The sequence below is a fragment of the Sphaerodactylus townsendi genome, linkage group LG06 (genome assembly GCF_021028975.2).
Source record: "Sphaerodactylus townsendi isolate TG3544 linkage group LG06, MPM_Stown_v2.3, whole genome shotgun sequence".
In the NCBI taxonomy this organism is placed as follows: Eukaryota; Metazoa; Chordata; class Lepidosauria; order Squamata; family Sphaerodactylidae; genus Sphaerodactylus; species Sphaerodactylus townsendi.
In genome coordinates, this window is record NC_059430.1 from 3,413,400 (window position 1) to 3,430,774 (window position 17,375).

The 17,375-nt window shown below is 47.5% G+C and overlaps 3 protein-coding genes across 3 annotated transcripts in view; 2 read left to right on the forward strand and 1 right to left on the reverse strand.

The window, feature by feature from the left end:
* Nucleotides 1-6,251, reverse strand: part of GOLGB1 (golgin B1) — a 39,614-nt gene extending 33,363 nt beyond the window's left edge. The window contains exons 1-3 of the mRNA XM_048500142.1: nucleotides 6,208-6,251; nucleotides 2,101-2,262; nucleotides 999-1,095 (exon numbers count right to left, since the gene is read on the reverse strand). Coding sequence (XP_048356099.1) covers nucleotides 999-1,088 — 90 coding nt within the window. The 5' untranslated portion in view covers nucleotides 1,089-1,095; nucleotides 2,101-2,262; nucleotides 6,208-6,251. The remainder of the gene's footprint in view (nucleotides 1-998; nucleotides 1,096-2,100; nucleotides 2,263-6,207) is intronic.
* NME6 (NME/NM23 nucleoside diphosphate kinase 6) overlaps nucleotides 1-17,375 on the forward strand; it is a 581,226-nt gene that overhangs the window by 377,223 nt on the left and 186,628 nt on the right. The window lies entirely within an intron of this gene.
* LOC125434613 (calcium and calcium/calmodulin-dependent serine/threonine-protein kinase DMI-3-like) overlaps nucleotides 10,124-17,375 on the forward strand; it is a 34,858-nt gene continuing 27,606 nt past the window's right edge. The window contains exon 1 of the mRNA XM_048500143.1: nucleotides 10,124-10,413. Coding sequence (XP_048356100.1) covers nucleotides 10,219-10,413 — 195 coding nt within the window. The 5' untranslated portion in view covers nucleotides 10,124-10,218. The remainder of the gene's footprint in view (nucleotides 10,414-17,375) is intronic.

The window sequence follows — 17,375 nt, forward strand, 5'->3', positions numbered from 1 at the left end:
ATCAGACATTTCAGCAACTGGACACTCCAAAGGCCCAGCGGAACAACTCAGTCTTACAGGCCCTGCAGAACTCACCAAGGTCCCGCAGGGCCCGGACAGCTGGAGGAAGAGTGTTCCACCAGGCTGGGGCCAGGGCTGTAAAGGTCCTGGCCCGTGTGGAGGCCAGCCACATCATTGAGGGGCCAGGAACCGCCAGCAAATTGGCCTCTGCTGAACGCAGAGGCCGAGTAGGGGCATATGGGGTAATGCGGTCTCTGTTGCTACAGCTCTGGGAGCACACCCAATGGGATGTAGTGGCCACAGTATCAGGACTGGGTCCATAACAGCATTTTCCCAAAAGCAAATATTTCCGTCCATGGACAACAACTCTGACTTCCCTTCCTTCTTTGGCAGCTCCAAACGCCCCTTGAAATCTTGTTTCCAGGGGACAGACAACCGGGGGACAGACAACAGACAACCCAGAAGCATAACTTTGGGCTGCCACAAGAGCAGGAGGGCAAAAAAGTCACACTCTGGGGGCAGAGGTCCTTCCGCCTGTGGAAAGTATGGTATGACTCCAAGCCTCACTCCACCGTGAAGTTCACTGGTTGACCTTGGGTTAGCCCAGGGGTGGGCAAATTTTTTCCATGGGGCCGCATAAGAAACAGAAAATATTGTGGAGGGCCGGGCCAAAAGGCAGGGGGGCGAGGCACTTTTGAAAGCCCCGCAGAAGCCAGCAGCCAAGGCAACCGGCTTCTGCGGGACTTTCAAAGGCGCCTCGCTCCCCAGCACGGCAGGGGGGCCAGTCAGGGTCATCCGGCGGGCCGGATGTGGCCCGCGGGCCGTATAATGCCCAGGTCTGGGTTAGCCACACACGCTTGGCCTAACCTATTTCACAGGGCTGTGTGGAGCACAAAACATGGAGGGGAGAACCAAGCACTAGACTGCCCTCAATTCCTTGAGGGAAACGGAGAATAAACATGTACTAGATCAGCAGGCAGAGAGGAAAAGGTACTTACAGCCGGCAAAGCTCCGATCTCCGCGTTCTCGCCATCCCCCGACAGCTCTTGGAGGACAGTGTTGGCCAATCCTGACAAACGGCTCAGCATCTTGAGCCTGCAAATGAACGACAGCAAATGCAGAAGGGGTGGGTGGGTTAGAGGTTATCAATCACACAGGCAGCGGGGGAGACCTGTGAACATGATCGCTCTGTTGCAAGGCAAACATCTAGGGTATTCCTTATTCCCACCGTTTGTGTTTTTGCCAGATCAACAACTGAACATAACAATGCTCACGGTATAAGAATACTTGTTCCTTCACCTGTTTTATTTGAGTTTCCAAGCAGATCTGATAAAACATTTTAGTATCACCTAACCCTGCAGGTTGTCTTAATGAAATGACTCTTAAAGGGGTCAGATTTTGTGCTTTGGCTCAGCTGACGAGTGTCAGGACTGAGCCTGTCAGTGCCAAATGGCAGGTAGGGCAGGGGGAGGCAGTTTACCATCCTCTGATGTGGGGCAAAAGTCCGGTGTCTTCCCCGCGGTGCCCCAGGGTATCCCGGACACAGGGATATAGGTAGTGGGTTTGCACAGGAATCGCCACATTCCTCTTTACGATGTTACCTGCGCTCTAAAATAAAGGCTTTAGAACAAATCTACAGTTTCCATGATTTCCAGATCCAAGGTTTGACAACGAGGCAGCAGACGCTTCAACCCTTCGATAAACTGCCTTGCAGCACTAAAATTAGCACTTCGTCGAGGCAACAGTTTTTGGTTTTACGTGCTTTGTTTGCATTTAGCTGGGCCCCATATTTTGGCTGATCTTGGATCATGATCAATGAAACAGGCAGTAACGGCAGCCGCTGCACGGGGGACAAACTTTGGCATGCTGCCCTGGCAAAAGCCAACAAAATGACTCAGAGTGGCCCCTAAGAGCCCCCCCCTCCCTCAAGAGAACCCTGACCATCTCCACTGTACACTTAGCGGAGTGCAAGGCCACACTGTGGCATAACAGACAGCAAGAGGAGGGACCTGGGCAGAAACACTAGTTTGTACACTGAAAGAAATCTGGCTCTTCTGTTTCCTTCTTGGGCTGATGCTGCAGACAAATAAGTTAATGTACCTGAGCAGGAAAGGCTACAAAAACTGTTCTGGGAACTCAATTTCTGAAGACTTCTTCCCCAAAGCTGCCTTCACTCTGCATCAAGGGGGCAGAGGCTTCCCAAACCCCCGGAAGAAACAGGTGCAGGGACCGTCATCTGCATTTTTCCACATTTCCAATCAACTGTGGAGGGAAAACGAGGAGGGAGGGGAACAAGAAGGGAGGGGAAGCTGAGACGCTGCAGAACCAAAGCCGGTTCCAGGGTCTCACCCCAAAGAAACCCTTCAATATAAACAGTTAACTCTTTCCACATCATGACTTTCCCCATCGTGGTTTTGATTTATTGCCGGTGGGCATAAGGAATTAAATGCAAACGTCTGGGGAGTTTTGCAGAAGTTGCAAAGGCCAACAGACGACATAGAACATAAGAACATAAGAAAGAACATAAGGACAAGCCAGCTGGATCAGACCAGAGTCCATCTAGTCCAGCTCTCTGCTACTCGCAGTGGCCCACCAGGTGCCTTTGGGAGCTCACGTGCAGGAGGTGAAAGCAACGGCCTTCTGCGGCTGCTGCTGCTGCTCCCGAGCACCTGGTCTGTTAAGGCATTTGCAATCTCAGATCAAAGAGGATCAAGATTGGTAGCCATAAATCGACTTCTCCTCCATAAATCTGTCCAAGCCCCTTTTAAAGTTATCCAGGTTAGTGGCCATCACCACCTCCTGTGGCAGCATATTCCAAACACCAATCACACGTTGCGTGAAGAAGTGTTTCCTTTTATTAGTCCTAATTCTTCCCCCCTAGAAAGTTTAGAAACTCAGAAATGCATGAAATATATGCACAGTGTTGAATAATTACATATTTTATCTTTTGATACCATAAATGTGTACAATTTCTTTTACAAAGTTAAAATATAAGAAAAAAAATCAAACTTATTTTCTGGAATGAAGGATTTCCAGATCCGGGTAGGTGGGTGTGAATTTAACTACGGAAGCCCGGCTGTCTTGGTTCCCAGTCACCTCATTCATGAAAAACACCTGCTCGACCTTTCCTTAAGCCTAACAAGAACTCCAGCACACAAAGATCAAACAACTGATAAAGAGTTTCCTGCTTCAGGGGTGGGGCAGCCAGGCACGACAAGCAGCCCTTTTCCTGGGGCTACTGATTCCGACCAAACATTTCCTTGACATAACAGAAGGTGCCGCCCAACAAGCTAAGAGACTGAGCGACAAAGCAGGAAGTGCTTTCCGATTTGAGTGAGGGGATGTGGCTCGGTGGGGAAAAGAGCCTCTACTTTGCATTCATGAGGTCCCAGGTTTAACTTGTGGCACCTCCATTGCAAGGAATAGGGCAGCCAGAAACGTGAAAGATCTCAGCTGAGACTCTGGAGAGCACCTGCCATTCTGTGCAGGCAATACTGTTCATAACAGATCACTGGTGTGATTTAGTAGAAGGCAGCTTCATGTGCATTCTGGGACCCAGTTCAAATCTGCTGTTAACATGCTCACTGACATTGGTTCTGCTTGCCTCTGTCTGCTACGACAGGAGCGATAAGACTGACTGCTCTTAGAATGGCGGCAACACATACGAAGCACCTGAAAACTGAAGTCCTGTATAAACAATACCTTTTTATATGAATTTTATCAAGTACTATCAAAGTCAAGCCTCCAACTGTCCCTTTTTTTCTTTTTGCCAGCAACTCACAGCTGACTTATGGCGATCCCTTAAAGGATTGTCGAGACAAAAGCCATCCTGGGAGGGTTTGCGATTGCCTGCCTCTTTTAGCGATCCCGGCATTCTGTGACTACCAGTTGCAATTAGCGGGGCAGGAATAGCTAGAAACATTTCAGCCTTTGACTCACAAGCACAAGGTTTGGTTTTTGTTCTATTTTGTAAACAGCAGTAGATTTTTAGGAGCAAGTCTCACCCACAGCTGTGTAAAATTTCTAAATCCCAATAGGATAGCAGCTGAGATTTTTTTTCCAGTCCAAATTGGGGGCAATACTTCCATCAGAATTACTAGCTCACGACGATTTACACAGGCCTGCTTTCTCATGCAAGTTACTCACGTCCTTAGGACCAGCCCAGAAGTACAAAACTTGTCCTACTTTAGAGAAGAGTCCCTGGTTGGTCACCCAGAAGGAATTCTTACGGACCAACTACAAAACGTTTGGGGGGAGGAAAGGCAGAATTTTATCTATTTATTGGGATTTATGTTCCACACATACAGCTCCATTTCTGGGATGACAAAAGTCAGTTTTTCCATCCCAGCCAAACTATGATTTTCCTGCACGGGTGTAATTTCAGTACAGGAAAGCCGGGCAGTATGTTGTAACAGAGACCATTTTGCCTCTCTCTCCTGACAGTCTTCCTGCAAAGTGAATGGGCAAAGCTGTCCTACACAGTAAAGCAAGTTGGAGGGGTGGGGGGAGAGAGACACGATAACCATGTTTAGATATTTGAAGAGATGCCATGTCGAAGAGGGAGCAAGCTTGTTTCCTGCTGTTCTAGAGACTAGGACTAGGAGTAATGGGTGCAAGGGGAAGGAAAAGAGATCCCATCAAAACATTAGGAAGAACTTTCTGACCGTCAGTGCTGTTTGACAGTGGAATGCACTACCTCAGAGAGTGGTGGTGTCTCCTTCTTTGGAGGTTTTTAAACAGAGGCTGGATGGGCATCTGTCAGGAGTGCTTTGATTGTGTGTTCCTACATTGCAGGGGGGGTGGAATTGATGCACCATGGGGTCTCTTCCAATTGTATGATTCTATGACGCAGGACAAAAATGCCGGGCCACAAAACCCCACAAGAGCTGACTTAGGAACACTCACCTTCAGCAAACTCAGCAAGAAAGGTATTCTTAGCAGTGGCGTAGGAGGTTAAGAGCTCGTGTATCTAATCTGGAGGAACCGGGTTTGATTCCCAGCTCTGCCGCCTGAGCTGTGGAGGCTTCTCTGGGGAATTCAGATTAGCCTGTGCACTCCCACACACGCCAGCTGGGGGACCTTGGGCTAGTCACAGCTTCTCGGAGCTCTCTCAGCCCGACCCACCTCACAGGGGGTTTGTTGTGAGGGGGGAAGGGCCAGGAGATTGTCAGCCCCTTTGAGTCTCCTACAGGAGAGAAAGGGGGGATATAAATCCAAACTCTTCTTAACCACAGGATTATCTGGTGTCATATCACCAAAATATTTCAGTCACCACCTTCCTGGTTTGCAGCACCTGTGCAAAGCAAAAGCGAACAGGAATTTGGTGGCACCTGAAAACCAGGCTCCAATCCCCAAAAAGCTTCCACTGGAGCAATGTTTGTACTGGCTCACACTGTTGTAGTTCATGTTGGTGGGAATAGTTGTAATACTTGTTATATTATTGAATACATGTTCATTTATATGTATCGCTTGTACATTTTCCTTCCTTTTTTTGTGTCAGTTATGCAGACATTGATCAGATAGCTTGTTCTTTTCATTGAGAGTTTGCCGTCCTGATCTTCTTTTTGGATTTGATGGATGTTTATCCCCCAAGAAGCCCAGGACAGGATGCACGATCCTCCCACTCCCCACGAAACCCTCACGCAGCAACCCTGCCCAAAGGGAAGCGAACTGCGGGACAGGAAACGCCTGGTGATTCGGGGGCAGAGGGGGTGCAGTTTGGGGAAAGAGCTCAGCGGAGTGCAAGGCAATAAGAGTCCCCCTTCCCCTCCAAAGCAGCCATTTTCTCCAGGGGAGCTGCTCTCTGTAGCCTGGAGATCAATTGTAAATCCAGGAATATGTATTAATTTTCTTTACTTATACCCGCCTTTAACCCTAAGCAGCTTGCGCCATTCTTCCCTGCATTACCCCCACAACGACCCTGCGAGGTAGGTGAGGCTAAGATTAGCCCAAGGCCACCCAGCAAGCCCGCATGGCAGAGTGGGGATTCGAACCCAGGCCCTGGTCGGTCATTTCAACCCCTACCCCACGCAGGACAAACCTGGGGGGGTGGCAGCCACCCCTGCAAGGTAGTCCTCCCTTTGAGGAGGCGCCTCAAGACTCCCCAGTTCAGGCCAACCGTCAACCCTCTCCAGTCTTCCGAAACGGCGCAGAACCGGGCGGGGGGGGCTTCACCGGTTGGCCTTCCGCCTGCGCCCTGGGACTCACCTCGGCGCCCAACCGCTCGGCTCCTGCACCGGGTTCCGGCCACATCAGCACCGGAAGTTCCCGTCCGGCCCTTCCGACGGGCTTCCTTCCAGCGCCTGCCCACTGCACTAAGGCCTGGACAAATGGGAAGACGCGTTTCGCGTTGACGGACGGCCTACTCGTCCAACCGCCGCGCGCCGCTTGAGCCGTTGCCGTGGTGACCGGGCGCAGGACGTTAGCGCGTCGCGCGGCGTGTTCGCCCGCCACTAGGCGGTTCCCGAGCGGGGAGGCGGAGAAAAACAAACACAAGGAGCCAATGAGAAGAAAGAGGGAGGATTTCTGTGGCAAGCGCAACCAATCGTCCTCCGGGAAAGATATAAGATAGGCCAATCAGGATGAGCTGTGGGAATAAACATAGTTTTGGAGCGGCCGCCGCCTTTTGTATGAAAATATTGGCACGGAGAAGCTGGGAAAGCGTTTTGCACGTGGGAATGCGTCCCAATTGGCAAAGGAGTCAGGCGAATTTTATTTCCCTGTCTCTTCAGTCTGTAGAAATGACGTCATAAAAAACCTGGGTCAGATTTACAAGACAGTGCAGAGAAAACTGGGGGGAGGAGTTTATATTTGTTTGGTTTATTTTATTTATTATTTATTTATTATTATTTTATAATTTTTATAATTTTATAATAATCATCAATTTATTAATTATTAATTGAGAGGTCTCAAAATAACAAAACACATCTATATATAATCTAGATTTATAGATATATAAAAAGTTACAGATACATAGATATAGGTTTATATATATAGACATATAAATCTATATGTAGATTTATATTTATATATAAGATATAGATTTATATATAAATCTATCTTTATATATCCTTATATATAAATCTTTATATATAAATCTATATAGATGTAGGTCGGGGTGTCCAACTCTGGCGCTTCAGATGTTCATGGACTTCAATTGGCCATGCCAGCAGGGACTGATGGGAATTGTAGTCTGTGAACATCTGAAGCGCCAGAGTTGGACACCCCTGATGTAGATAGAATGGAGCTTGTGCAGAGGAGAGCAACAAGAAGGGGCCTGGAGACCAAACCCCAAGTTTGTCACTCTTATCACAAAAAAATTTGTCTGACATGGCTTGTTGATTGTCAGTGATCACATCATTCCTTTCCAAGTGCTTACAGACTGTCTCCTTAATGATCTGCTCTAGAATCTTTCCTGGTATTGACGTCAGACTGACTGGGCGGTAGCTGTTTGGGTCCTCTTTTTCCCCCTTTTTTAAAGATGGGGACAACATTAGCTCTCCTCCAGTCCGCTGGGACTTCTCCTGATCTCCAGGAGTTCTCAAGGCTTATAGCAAGTGGTTCTGAGATTACTTCTGCCAGTTTTTTTAATACCCTGGGATGTAGTTCATCAGGCCCTGGAGATTTGAATTCATTTAAAGTATCCAGGTATTCCCCTAGCTCTTTATCTATTCTGTGCTGAATTTCCCCACCTGTATCTTCTTATCCATTTCCCCCCAGTTGAGCACTGTTTCTGTTGTTGTTTTGAAAAAACCAATGCAAAGAAGGTATTGAGTAGTTCTGCCTTTTCTTTGTCCCTGTTATAATTTCTCCAACTTCTCCACGCAGTGACTCTATCATATCCTTTTTCTTCCTTTTGCTATGAACATAACCAAAAAAAGCCTTTTTGTTGTTTTTAACATCCCTCACAAGTCTGAGCTCATTGTGAGTTTTAGTTTTTCTGACTTTCTCCCTACATGTCTTGGCTATTTGTTTGAATTCCTCCTTAGTAATCCCCCCCCCTTTTCATTTCTTGTAAAAGTCCCTTTTATATCTTAGCTCATTTAAGAGTTCTTTAGACATCCATCCTGGTTTCTTTAGACACCGCCCATTTTTTCTCTTCATTGGAACCCTTTGAAATTTTGCCCTCAAGATCTCACTTTTAAGAAACTCCCATCCATCATCCACTCCCTTCTCTTGTAGTAAACCTTGGGATCTCACCCAGTAGTTTCCTAAGTTTACTGAAATCAGCTTTCTTACAGTCTATAACAGTGGTGGCGAACCTATGGCAAGGGTGCCAGAGGTGGCACTCAGAGCCCTCTCTGTGGGCACACTCAAACAGAGCCCCCCCCCCCCTGCCCCACATCTAGGCTGGCCTGGGCCGCTGAGCTCTTATTAGCATTAAACCTGAGACCTAGTTTTGGGGAAGCAGTGTAGGTAACCCTGATAAGCGCTGTTAACCCCCACTGATTTATAAGCAAAGAACTAAAGCGTGATCCTTTACCTGGAAGTAAGCTCGGTTGCTGGCAATGGGGCTTGCTTCTGAGTAAACCCTCCTCAGGTTGTGATTCACCCGTTGGAAGAGTTGCACGGTTGCTTCAAAGCAAAGCCACTGACTACCACCAAGCTTACTCCTGAGTAACGCACGCCTCAGAGCCAACTGCTTTTTCTAAACTTAAACCTCAGTATTCAGGTTAAGTTGCCGGCACTTTGCGATAAATAAATGGGTTTTGGGTTGCAATTTGGCCACTCGGTCTCAAAAAGGTTCGCCATCACTGGTCTAGAAAATGTCTGACTATGTTTGGCATACCCTTTCCACTGTATAACAAACTCCAGGAGAATATGATCGCTCCCACCTCGGGATCCTACCACTTCCATTCTGCCTACCTACCATTAACCAAGTCATCATTGTTGGTTAGGAACAGATCTAAAACAGCTGATCTCCTTGTTGCTTCTTCCACCTTCTGGATCATAAAATTGTCTACAGGGGAAGTGAGGAATTTGTTGGACCTTCAAACCTTGGCAGAGTTTGACTCCCAACAAATATCAGGATAATTGAAATTTCCCATTACTACTACTACTTTCCTTTCTGAACGTTCAGTCGTCCGTTCCAGAAGGCACCATCCAACTCTTCAGTTGGGTGATGATGCACATGGGTGCAATCGACTTTTTGCAAATAAGCAGAGATCTAGGGCAGTGATGCCGAACCTATGGCACGGGTGCCAGAGGTGGCACTCGGAGCCCTCTCTGTGGGCACGCGCACACAGCGTTTGTCATGTGGGGGGCAGAAAGTCACCCCCCACACACACACACACATCTGGGCTGGCCTGGGCCACTGAGCACGACATGTGTGCACCACAGTGAGCAGGGAGGACCTGGCTGGTGGGCCTGGTGCCTGTGCTCCGGGTGGCTGCTGCCCGAGAGGGGGGGCACAGAGGAGGCAGAGATGCTAGAGAGGCACAGAGCGGTGCGCGCGGGACTTGCTGGAGGCTAGAGCAGGCTGGCCTCTGCTCAAACGGATGGGGCAGAGGAAGCCAACCGTTTTTTCTAAACTGAAACCTCACCATTCAGGTTAAATTGCCAGGTTGGCACTATGTGATGAATAAGTGAGGTTCGGGTTGCAATTTGGGCACCCGGTCTCAAAAAGGTTCGCCACCACTGATCTAGAGCCTTGACCACGTCTGCTTGCACCAGAGTTCAATTTTTCTAGTAGGTCAGAGGCTTTGCTTGTGCTCTGCATTTCTTACCCTGTGTGTGCATAGTGACTTCTAAAGAAACAATAGGTTATTTTGAGGTGTGAGATGAGACACCTGTGAACTCCGGCCAGAGGCTGTTGCCACCTTCAACACTGAGATAGCAGTTATAATCCTGGGAAGAGCAATGGATGTTGTGTAAAGAGAAACAACTTTCCTGGGAAAGGAGGGCAGGCCATGGCTCAGGGCCTGCTTAATCCTCCTGTCCTCTCTGAGCTGGCTCCCGAAATAGCAGCGTTTTCCCGGATTACCCTTTCCCCTTCTTCCCTGGCGGCTGTTTATAGCATTGAAGCTTTAAGGCTTCTAAATTGATCTCCGATCAGATTAGGTGATTGTAATTGGCTTGGGTTAGGTCTGCCCTTCCTCCACTCCTGCTCTCCATGATACTGATGAACCTCTAAGGAGAACAGAAGGAAGCCAGACCCCGTTCCTGCCACAGCTTCCCACGGGAGACCGTGAGTGCCCACGGCTCCCGTCACCCCCCGAGATGGGAGCCAACAACACCACCGTGGACGACCTCCAGGCGATAGAAATCCACCACTGGTACAAGAAGTTCATGACGGAGTGTCCTTCTGGGCAGCTGACGGAACATGAATTCAAGCAGTTCTTTGGGCTCCGGGGGTTGGATGGAGAAGCCAACAAGTACATAGAGCAGATGTTCCACACCTTTGACATGAACAAGGTAAGGATGCTGTCTTCTCAGGGAGGGGGTCTGGATCAGGGATAGGACCTTTAGTTTGGAGAGGAGACGTCTGAGGGGGGATATGATTGAAGCCTATAAAATTATGCCTGGGGTAGAAAATGTGGACAGAGAGACATTTTTCTCTCTTTCTCACAATACTAGAACCAGGGGGCATCCATTGAAAATGCTGGGGGGAAGAATTAGGACTAATAAAAGGAAACACTTCTTCACGCAACGTGTGATTGGTGTTTGGAATATGCTGCCACAGGAGGTGGTGATGGCCACTCACTTGGATAGTTTTAAAAGGGGCTTGGACAGATTTATGGAGGAGAAGTTGATTTATGGCGACCAATCTTGATCCTCCTTGATCTGAGATTGCAAAGGCCTTAGCAGACCAGGTGCTCGGGAGCAGCAGCAGGAGCAGAAGGCCATTGCTTTCACCTCCTGCCTGTGAGCTCCCAAAGGCACCTGTTGGGCCACTGCGAGTAGCAGAGAGCTGGACTAGATGGACTCTGGTCTGATCCAGCTGGCTTGTTCTTATGTTCTTTTTATGACCTCTGCTTGGTGTACAGAAGGTCCCAGGGTCAGTTCCTGCCATCTCCAGTCCAAAAAGCACCAGGCAGGAGGGGATGTGAAGAAATCCCAGTCTGAGAATCTGGGGAGCAGCTGCCAGTCTGAGTGGGCAATACCGACCTTGACGAACGAGGGTCCGGTTCAATGTCGGGCAGCTTTAAGGGGAGAGGCTGTGGCTCAGTTTTGGAGCATCTCCTTGGCATTCAGGTTCTGTCCTTGGCATCTCCAGTTAAATAGACCCAACAGTAAGAGATGGGAAAGACCTTGGCATGAGACTTTGCAGAGTTGCTGTCACTTTGAGTAGACAAGAGCAGCCTTGGAAGACCGACTACTGGAATCCTGTGCCCCGTTCTGGGTACCACAATTCAGGAAGGATGCTGACAAGCTGGAGAGAGTCCAGAGGAGTGCGGGCAACATGGTACAAGATCTTGAATCCAGGCCCTCTGAGGGGAGATTTAGGGAGCTGGCTATATTTATTCTGGGGAAGAGAAGGTCAAGGGAGGGGAGACACGATAGCCACGTTTAAATATTTGAAGGGATGCGGTGTGGCTTAGGGAGCAAGCTTGTTTTCTGCTGCTCCGGAAACTTGGACAAGGAGGAATGGATTCAAACTATGAGAAAAGAGTTTCCACCTATTTATTTATTTTTATTTATTTATGTTTTCAATTTATAGACCGCCCCATCCCCAAGGGGCTCTGGGCGGTGCACAACATCAATATATATATACAAATAAATAAGGGTCTACAATAGTGACCACACAACAACCAATACAATAGCTAAAATCCATTAAAATCTATTAAAACAGCGGTTAACATAACAATGAGGCGTCCTATAACCCAGTCCGTTAAAATCTCCCCCCAAAAAGAAGGAGAGGCCAGACTCCTCTCTAGGAGGGTAACATAGATGGAACCAGAATTAAGATGGTAAATAAATGCATAAATGCATAAACAGTAGGAATTGCTTTCTGACTGTAAGGGCTTTTTGACAGTGGAAGACGCTGCCTCGGAGGCTGGTGGAGGCTGTATGGTCATCTGTCACGAGTGCTTTGATTGTGTAATCCTGCATGGCCAGGAGGTTGGACTTGGGGGCCGCTGTGGTCTCTTCCAATGGTGCGATTCTATTTCTAGGAGGTTGGACTCGATGGCCCTTGTGGTCTCTTCCAACGGTCTGATTCTATGATTTCTATGTTTAATCTGGAGAGGAGAAGGTTAAGGGTGAAATGATAGCCCTCTTTAAACATTTGAAGGTATGTCATGTTGAAGAGAGAGCAAGCTGCTCCAGAAACTAGGACACAGAGTAATTGGTTCGAACAATGAGAAACGAGATTCCACCTAAACCAGCGATGGCGAACCTTTTCGAGACCAAGTGCCCAAATTGCAACCCAAAACCTACTTATTTATCGCAAAGTGCCAACCCGGCAATTTAACCCAAATACTGAGGTTTTTGTTTAGAAAAAATGGTTGACTCTGAGGCGTGCGTTACTCAGGAGTAAGCTTGGTGGTAGTCAGTGGCTTTGTTTTGAAGCAACTGTGCAACTCTTCCAACGGGTGAATCACAGCCCTAGGAGGGTTTACTCAGAAGCAAGCCCCATTGCCAGCAACTGAGCTTACTCCCAGGTAAAGGATCACGCTTTAGTTCTTTGCATAAAAATCAGTGGGGTTTAACAGTGCTTAACAGGGTTACCTACACTGCTTCCCCAAAACTAGGTCTTAGGTTAAATGGTAATAATCGAACCCAGTGGCCCAGGCCCCAGGGGGGCAACTCTATTTGCGCGTGCCCACAGAGAGGGCTCTGAGTGCCACCTCTGGCACCCGTGCCAAAGGTTCGCCACCAATGACTTAAACAAAGGAAGAACTTCCTGAGGGTAAAGGCTGTTTGACAGTGGAATACACTGCCTTGGAAGGTGATGGAGTCTCCTTTGGAGGTTTTTGAACAGAGACTGGATGGCCATCTGTTCAAGGGTGCTTTGATTATGTGTTCCTGTACTGGCGGGGGTTGGGCTGGATGCCCCTTGGGGGTCTCTTCCAACTCTATGATTCTATGGTTTCTATGTTGGTCTGACTCAGTATAAGGCAGTTCAGCTAAAATCAATTAAATTTATTTATTTATACTTTAGGCTTTTATACCGCCCTATCCCCGAAGGGCTCCGGGCGGTGTACAGCATATGATAAAATTCAGTCATAAAACCATCATAAACTAGTTAAAACCTATAAAAGCAGCGGAAGACTACTGATAATTATAAGTGTGAGTGGCGCCCGGCGTACCTATTATTAAATCCTTTCCCAAGGGGAGGAACGGCGAGTTCCATCAGATAGTATAAGGCCCAGATGTAAGAGCCAAGAAAGGGGGGGCACCATCAGCGGCCGGTCCCTCCAAAGGGGGGGCACCATCAGTGGCCACTCCCTCCAAATAAGTTTCTTTACAGAGATGTATCATCAAAGGAAGGATGGAGATGCATATAATACTTTAAGAAATGCAAAGGCAGCTTTTGGGTGACTGTACGGCTCTATAAAATGTAAATTTTTTCTGTCTTGAGCCAACGTTTGGATTTCTGCGGGCTTTGGGAGAAAAATTAACTACGGAGGATGCTTATTGGCTAACTCTAATGATGTCATCAACTCCCCCACCCAGCAGTTTTAATACGTTAACTACAGTGGCTAAGTGCAAAAGGGTCTCGAAGTTTGCTTCTGTGTAGTGATTTGCCAGAAAATAACCCTTTGGACACTCGGATGAAATGCAGCTACACAACAGGCCGATATGGAAATCCCACAGCTGTAGATCTGTGCTGGGATTCAGTGAATTATACTTGAAGTTTCAGAGAGCCAACATGCTTTGGTCTCCATCTCAAACAGGTTTAGGGTGTTGTGGGTTTTCTGGGTTGTACGGCCACGATCCTCTGAAGATGCCAGCCACAGATGCCGGTGAAACGTCAGGAGAAAATGCTGCTGGAACACAGCCATACAACCCGGAAAACCCACAACACCCTAGTGATCCCGGCTGTGCAAGCCTTCGACAATACATCAAACAGGTGTGTTTGAACTTTCTGGTGGATTGTGCCTTATCAGGTTATTGATAGACTGAGTAAATAGTTTTTAAAAATCACTGTAATGAAAAGAAGGCGGGCTGCAGAGAAACCAGTTCTTCCTGGTTGACGTGTTTATCATTTAATTCTGCAAAAAAAAAAGGTTTGCAGGTTTTATTTTCTTGAGTATTTAAATATTTTATTTATTTATTTATTCTTTTGACTTTTATGCCGCCCCATCCCCGAAGGGCTCTGGGCGGTGTACAGCAAACCATCATATATAGAGAGAGCCATCTTAATTCATATTTATTGTATTTTAATTTGATTGTGCTCTATCTATATACTGTATACCGCCCTGAGCCCTTCGGGGGAGGGGGGCCTATAAACCCTAATAATAATAATAATAATAATAATAATAATATAGAATAAAACAGCTAAAACCATTAAAAGCAGCGATAAAAATAAGACTAGACATAATATCAGGTTACCATAAGCAGAATGGCGTCCGACAGCTCCATTTTTAAATCCTCTTTCAGGAGGGAGGAACAGTAAATCGCAAGATGGCAAAAGGCACAGATGTAAAGGCCGGGGAGGGGGGGGGCACCATCAACGGCTGGTTCCTCCAAAGGCCCGGCAGAACAAATATGGCAGCAGCCAGATGTTTTGATGGCCAAATAGTAAAGTCTCATCCAATCAGAATCTTGCATAAAAAGTAGCTGATTCTTCCAGTCAGCTCCCTGTGGAGCAAGCCTTGTGTCCTAGAAGCAGAGCACTAGGGCAGGTATTAGAAAAAGGTATCCTAGGGGTCATCTAGTCCACCCCTTATGTCCTACTCGGCCTCTGCGATCTGCAGAAGCAAATCTGCTGGTGGTCCCCGACTCCCCAATGATGCAACTAGCCCAGTGATGGCGAACCTTTTCGAGACCGAGTGCCCAAACTGCAACCCAAAACCCACTTATTTATCGCAAAGTGCCAACATGGCAATTTAACCTAAATACTGAGGTTTTAGTATAGAAAAAACAGTTGGCTTCAAGGTGCGCGTTACTCGGGAGTAAGCTTGGTGGTAGTCGGTGGCTTTGCTTTGAAGCAACTGTGCAATGCTTCGAACGGGTGAATCACAACCCTAGGAGGGTTTACTCAGAAACAAGCCCCATTGCCAGCAACTGAACTTACTCCCAGGTAAAGGATCATGCTTTAGTTCTTTGCATGAAAATCAGTGGGGGTTAACAGCGCTTAACAGGGTTACCTACACTGCCTCCCCAAAACTAGGTCTTAGGTTTAATGCTAATAATCTCCCTGAAATAATTACACTATTATCACATGACGAACTCTGTGCATGCATGCCCACAGAGAGGGCTCTGAGTGCCACCTCTGGCACCCGTGCCATAGGTTCGCCACCACTGAACTAGCCTCTACCCGGGCCAGGGCTTTTACTGCTCTGGCCCCTGTCTGGTGGAACCTTCTCCCTCCAGTCATCAGGGTCTTGTGGGACCTTGGACAGCTCACTCAACAAACATGCGTTGCATCGACCGCTTTTATATTGTGCAAAACAAACATTCATAAAGTGCATAAACAGTGAGATTTAGTGCAGAACAAACTGTGAAACATTCAGCATACAACGATACAGCTTACAATAACCCAGATAGCAGCATTCACTGGTTGTGTCTCCGATTTGTCTCAATCAAGTCCTCTTGTGTTGGTAACCACGGACCTCCGTCTCCATAATTTCCAAAGGGACGCAAATTATTGTTCTCTAAGATGGCACGTAAGCTCCAGTGTGCTGCATTGCGAATATATCAAGTCCGTATATTGTAAATCAGTTTCCGTTTGGATTGGTCATGGAACCGGTCTGTACTTGATCCGGATATTGAGAATGAACGGATTGCGCTATTATGACCGTTTTCGAAAAGTTCTTCTTCCGATCACACTCTTACTTCATCAACCATATTAGGGATCTGTGCAATATTCATATTTACAATCATTCATGGCAATCATTCAGATATTAACGTACAGTCTTTTAAAAGCCATTTTAACATTTTTAATCCCGTAATAAATTATTTAATAAATTATTACTATCCTTTCTGCAAAAATATTTTTAATAAATATTAAATATGTACGTTGCATTAGGCTAGTGATTGATACCTCGGACAGCTCCTCGGGGCCTGTAAAACGGAGTTCTTCCACCAGGCCTTTGCGGAGGCTGGCCACTGATTGCTCCCCACTAACACACACACCCCCCACACACACACACATACCATCATACCTGGTTGTCACTGTATTGTGCCCAGTGCCCTCCCGGGGGGTAGAAAGTTCCATCTGATGTTAGGTTTCTTTATTTTGTTTGATGCGGTATTTCGTTATTTAACTATTCCGGTTTTAATTGCTCTATTGTATTATATCTTTTAATGGTTTTACCTTCTGTACACCACCCGGAGCCCTTCGGGAGTAGGCAGTATAATAAAGCTAATAAACAAACCAACAAACAAACAGACAAACAAATGCTGGAAATTCAAAGCTACTTCCTCCAATCACTTCCCCAGTGACCCCTGCTGTACGCCCGCAGGAAGGCAAAAATTCTTAAATCTGCTTGAGTTAATGTGTTGGCCAAGGCATCTGCAGCTGGAAGTCAACTGGCTGTTGTGGGTTTTCCGGGCTGTGTGGCCACGGTCTGGTAGTTTTTGCTCCTAATGTTTCAGTAGTGTTGGTCTTTAGAGGCATGTCACATAAGTTAGTGTTTCTCTCTGTGGCACATTGTGGAAAGTGAAGAAGAAGAAGGAGGAGGAGGAGGAGGAGGAGGCGGCGGAGGAGGCGGCGGAGGAGGCGGCGGAGGAGTTTGGACTTATATCCCCCCTTTCTCTCCTGCAGGAGACTCAAAGGGGCTTACAATCTCCTTGCCCTTCCCCCCCCCCCACACACAACAAACACCCTGTGAGGTAGGTGGGGCTGAGAGAGCTCGGAGAAGCTGTGACTAGCCCAAGGTCACCCAGCTGGCGTGTGTGGGAGTGCACAGGCTAATCTGAATTCCCCAGATAAGCCTCCACAGCTCAAGCGACAGAGCTGGGAATAAAACCCAGTCCCTCCAGATTAGATACACAAGCTCTTAACCTGCTGCATCTTGCCATGACAGGCCTATGAAGATTCCAGCCATAGATACAAGTAAAACATTAGGAGCAAAAACTACCAGACCACAGCCATGAAGCCCAGGAAACCCACAACAGCCAGTTCTTGAGCTATTTAATCGGCAAGCAGGGGGTGTACGTGCCAGAGGGACATGGGAGGTCACATGTCTTGGACGCCACCCATCTGATCACGTGGGGGTCGCAAAATCGCTCCCCACACACCAAAATTGCAAACCCCTTGGCCCCTG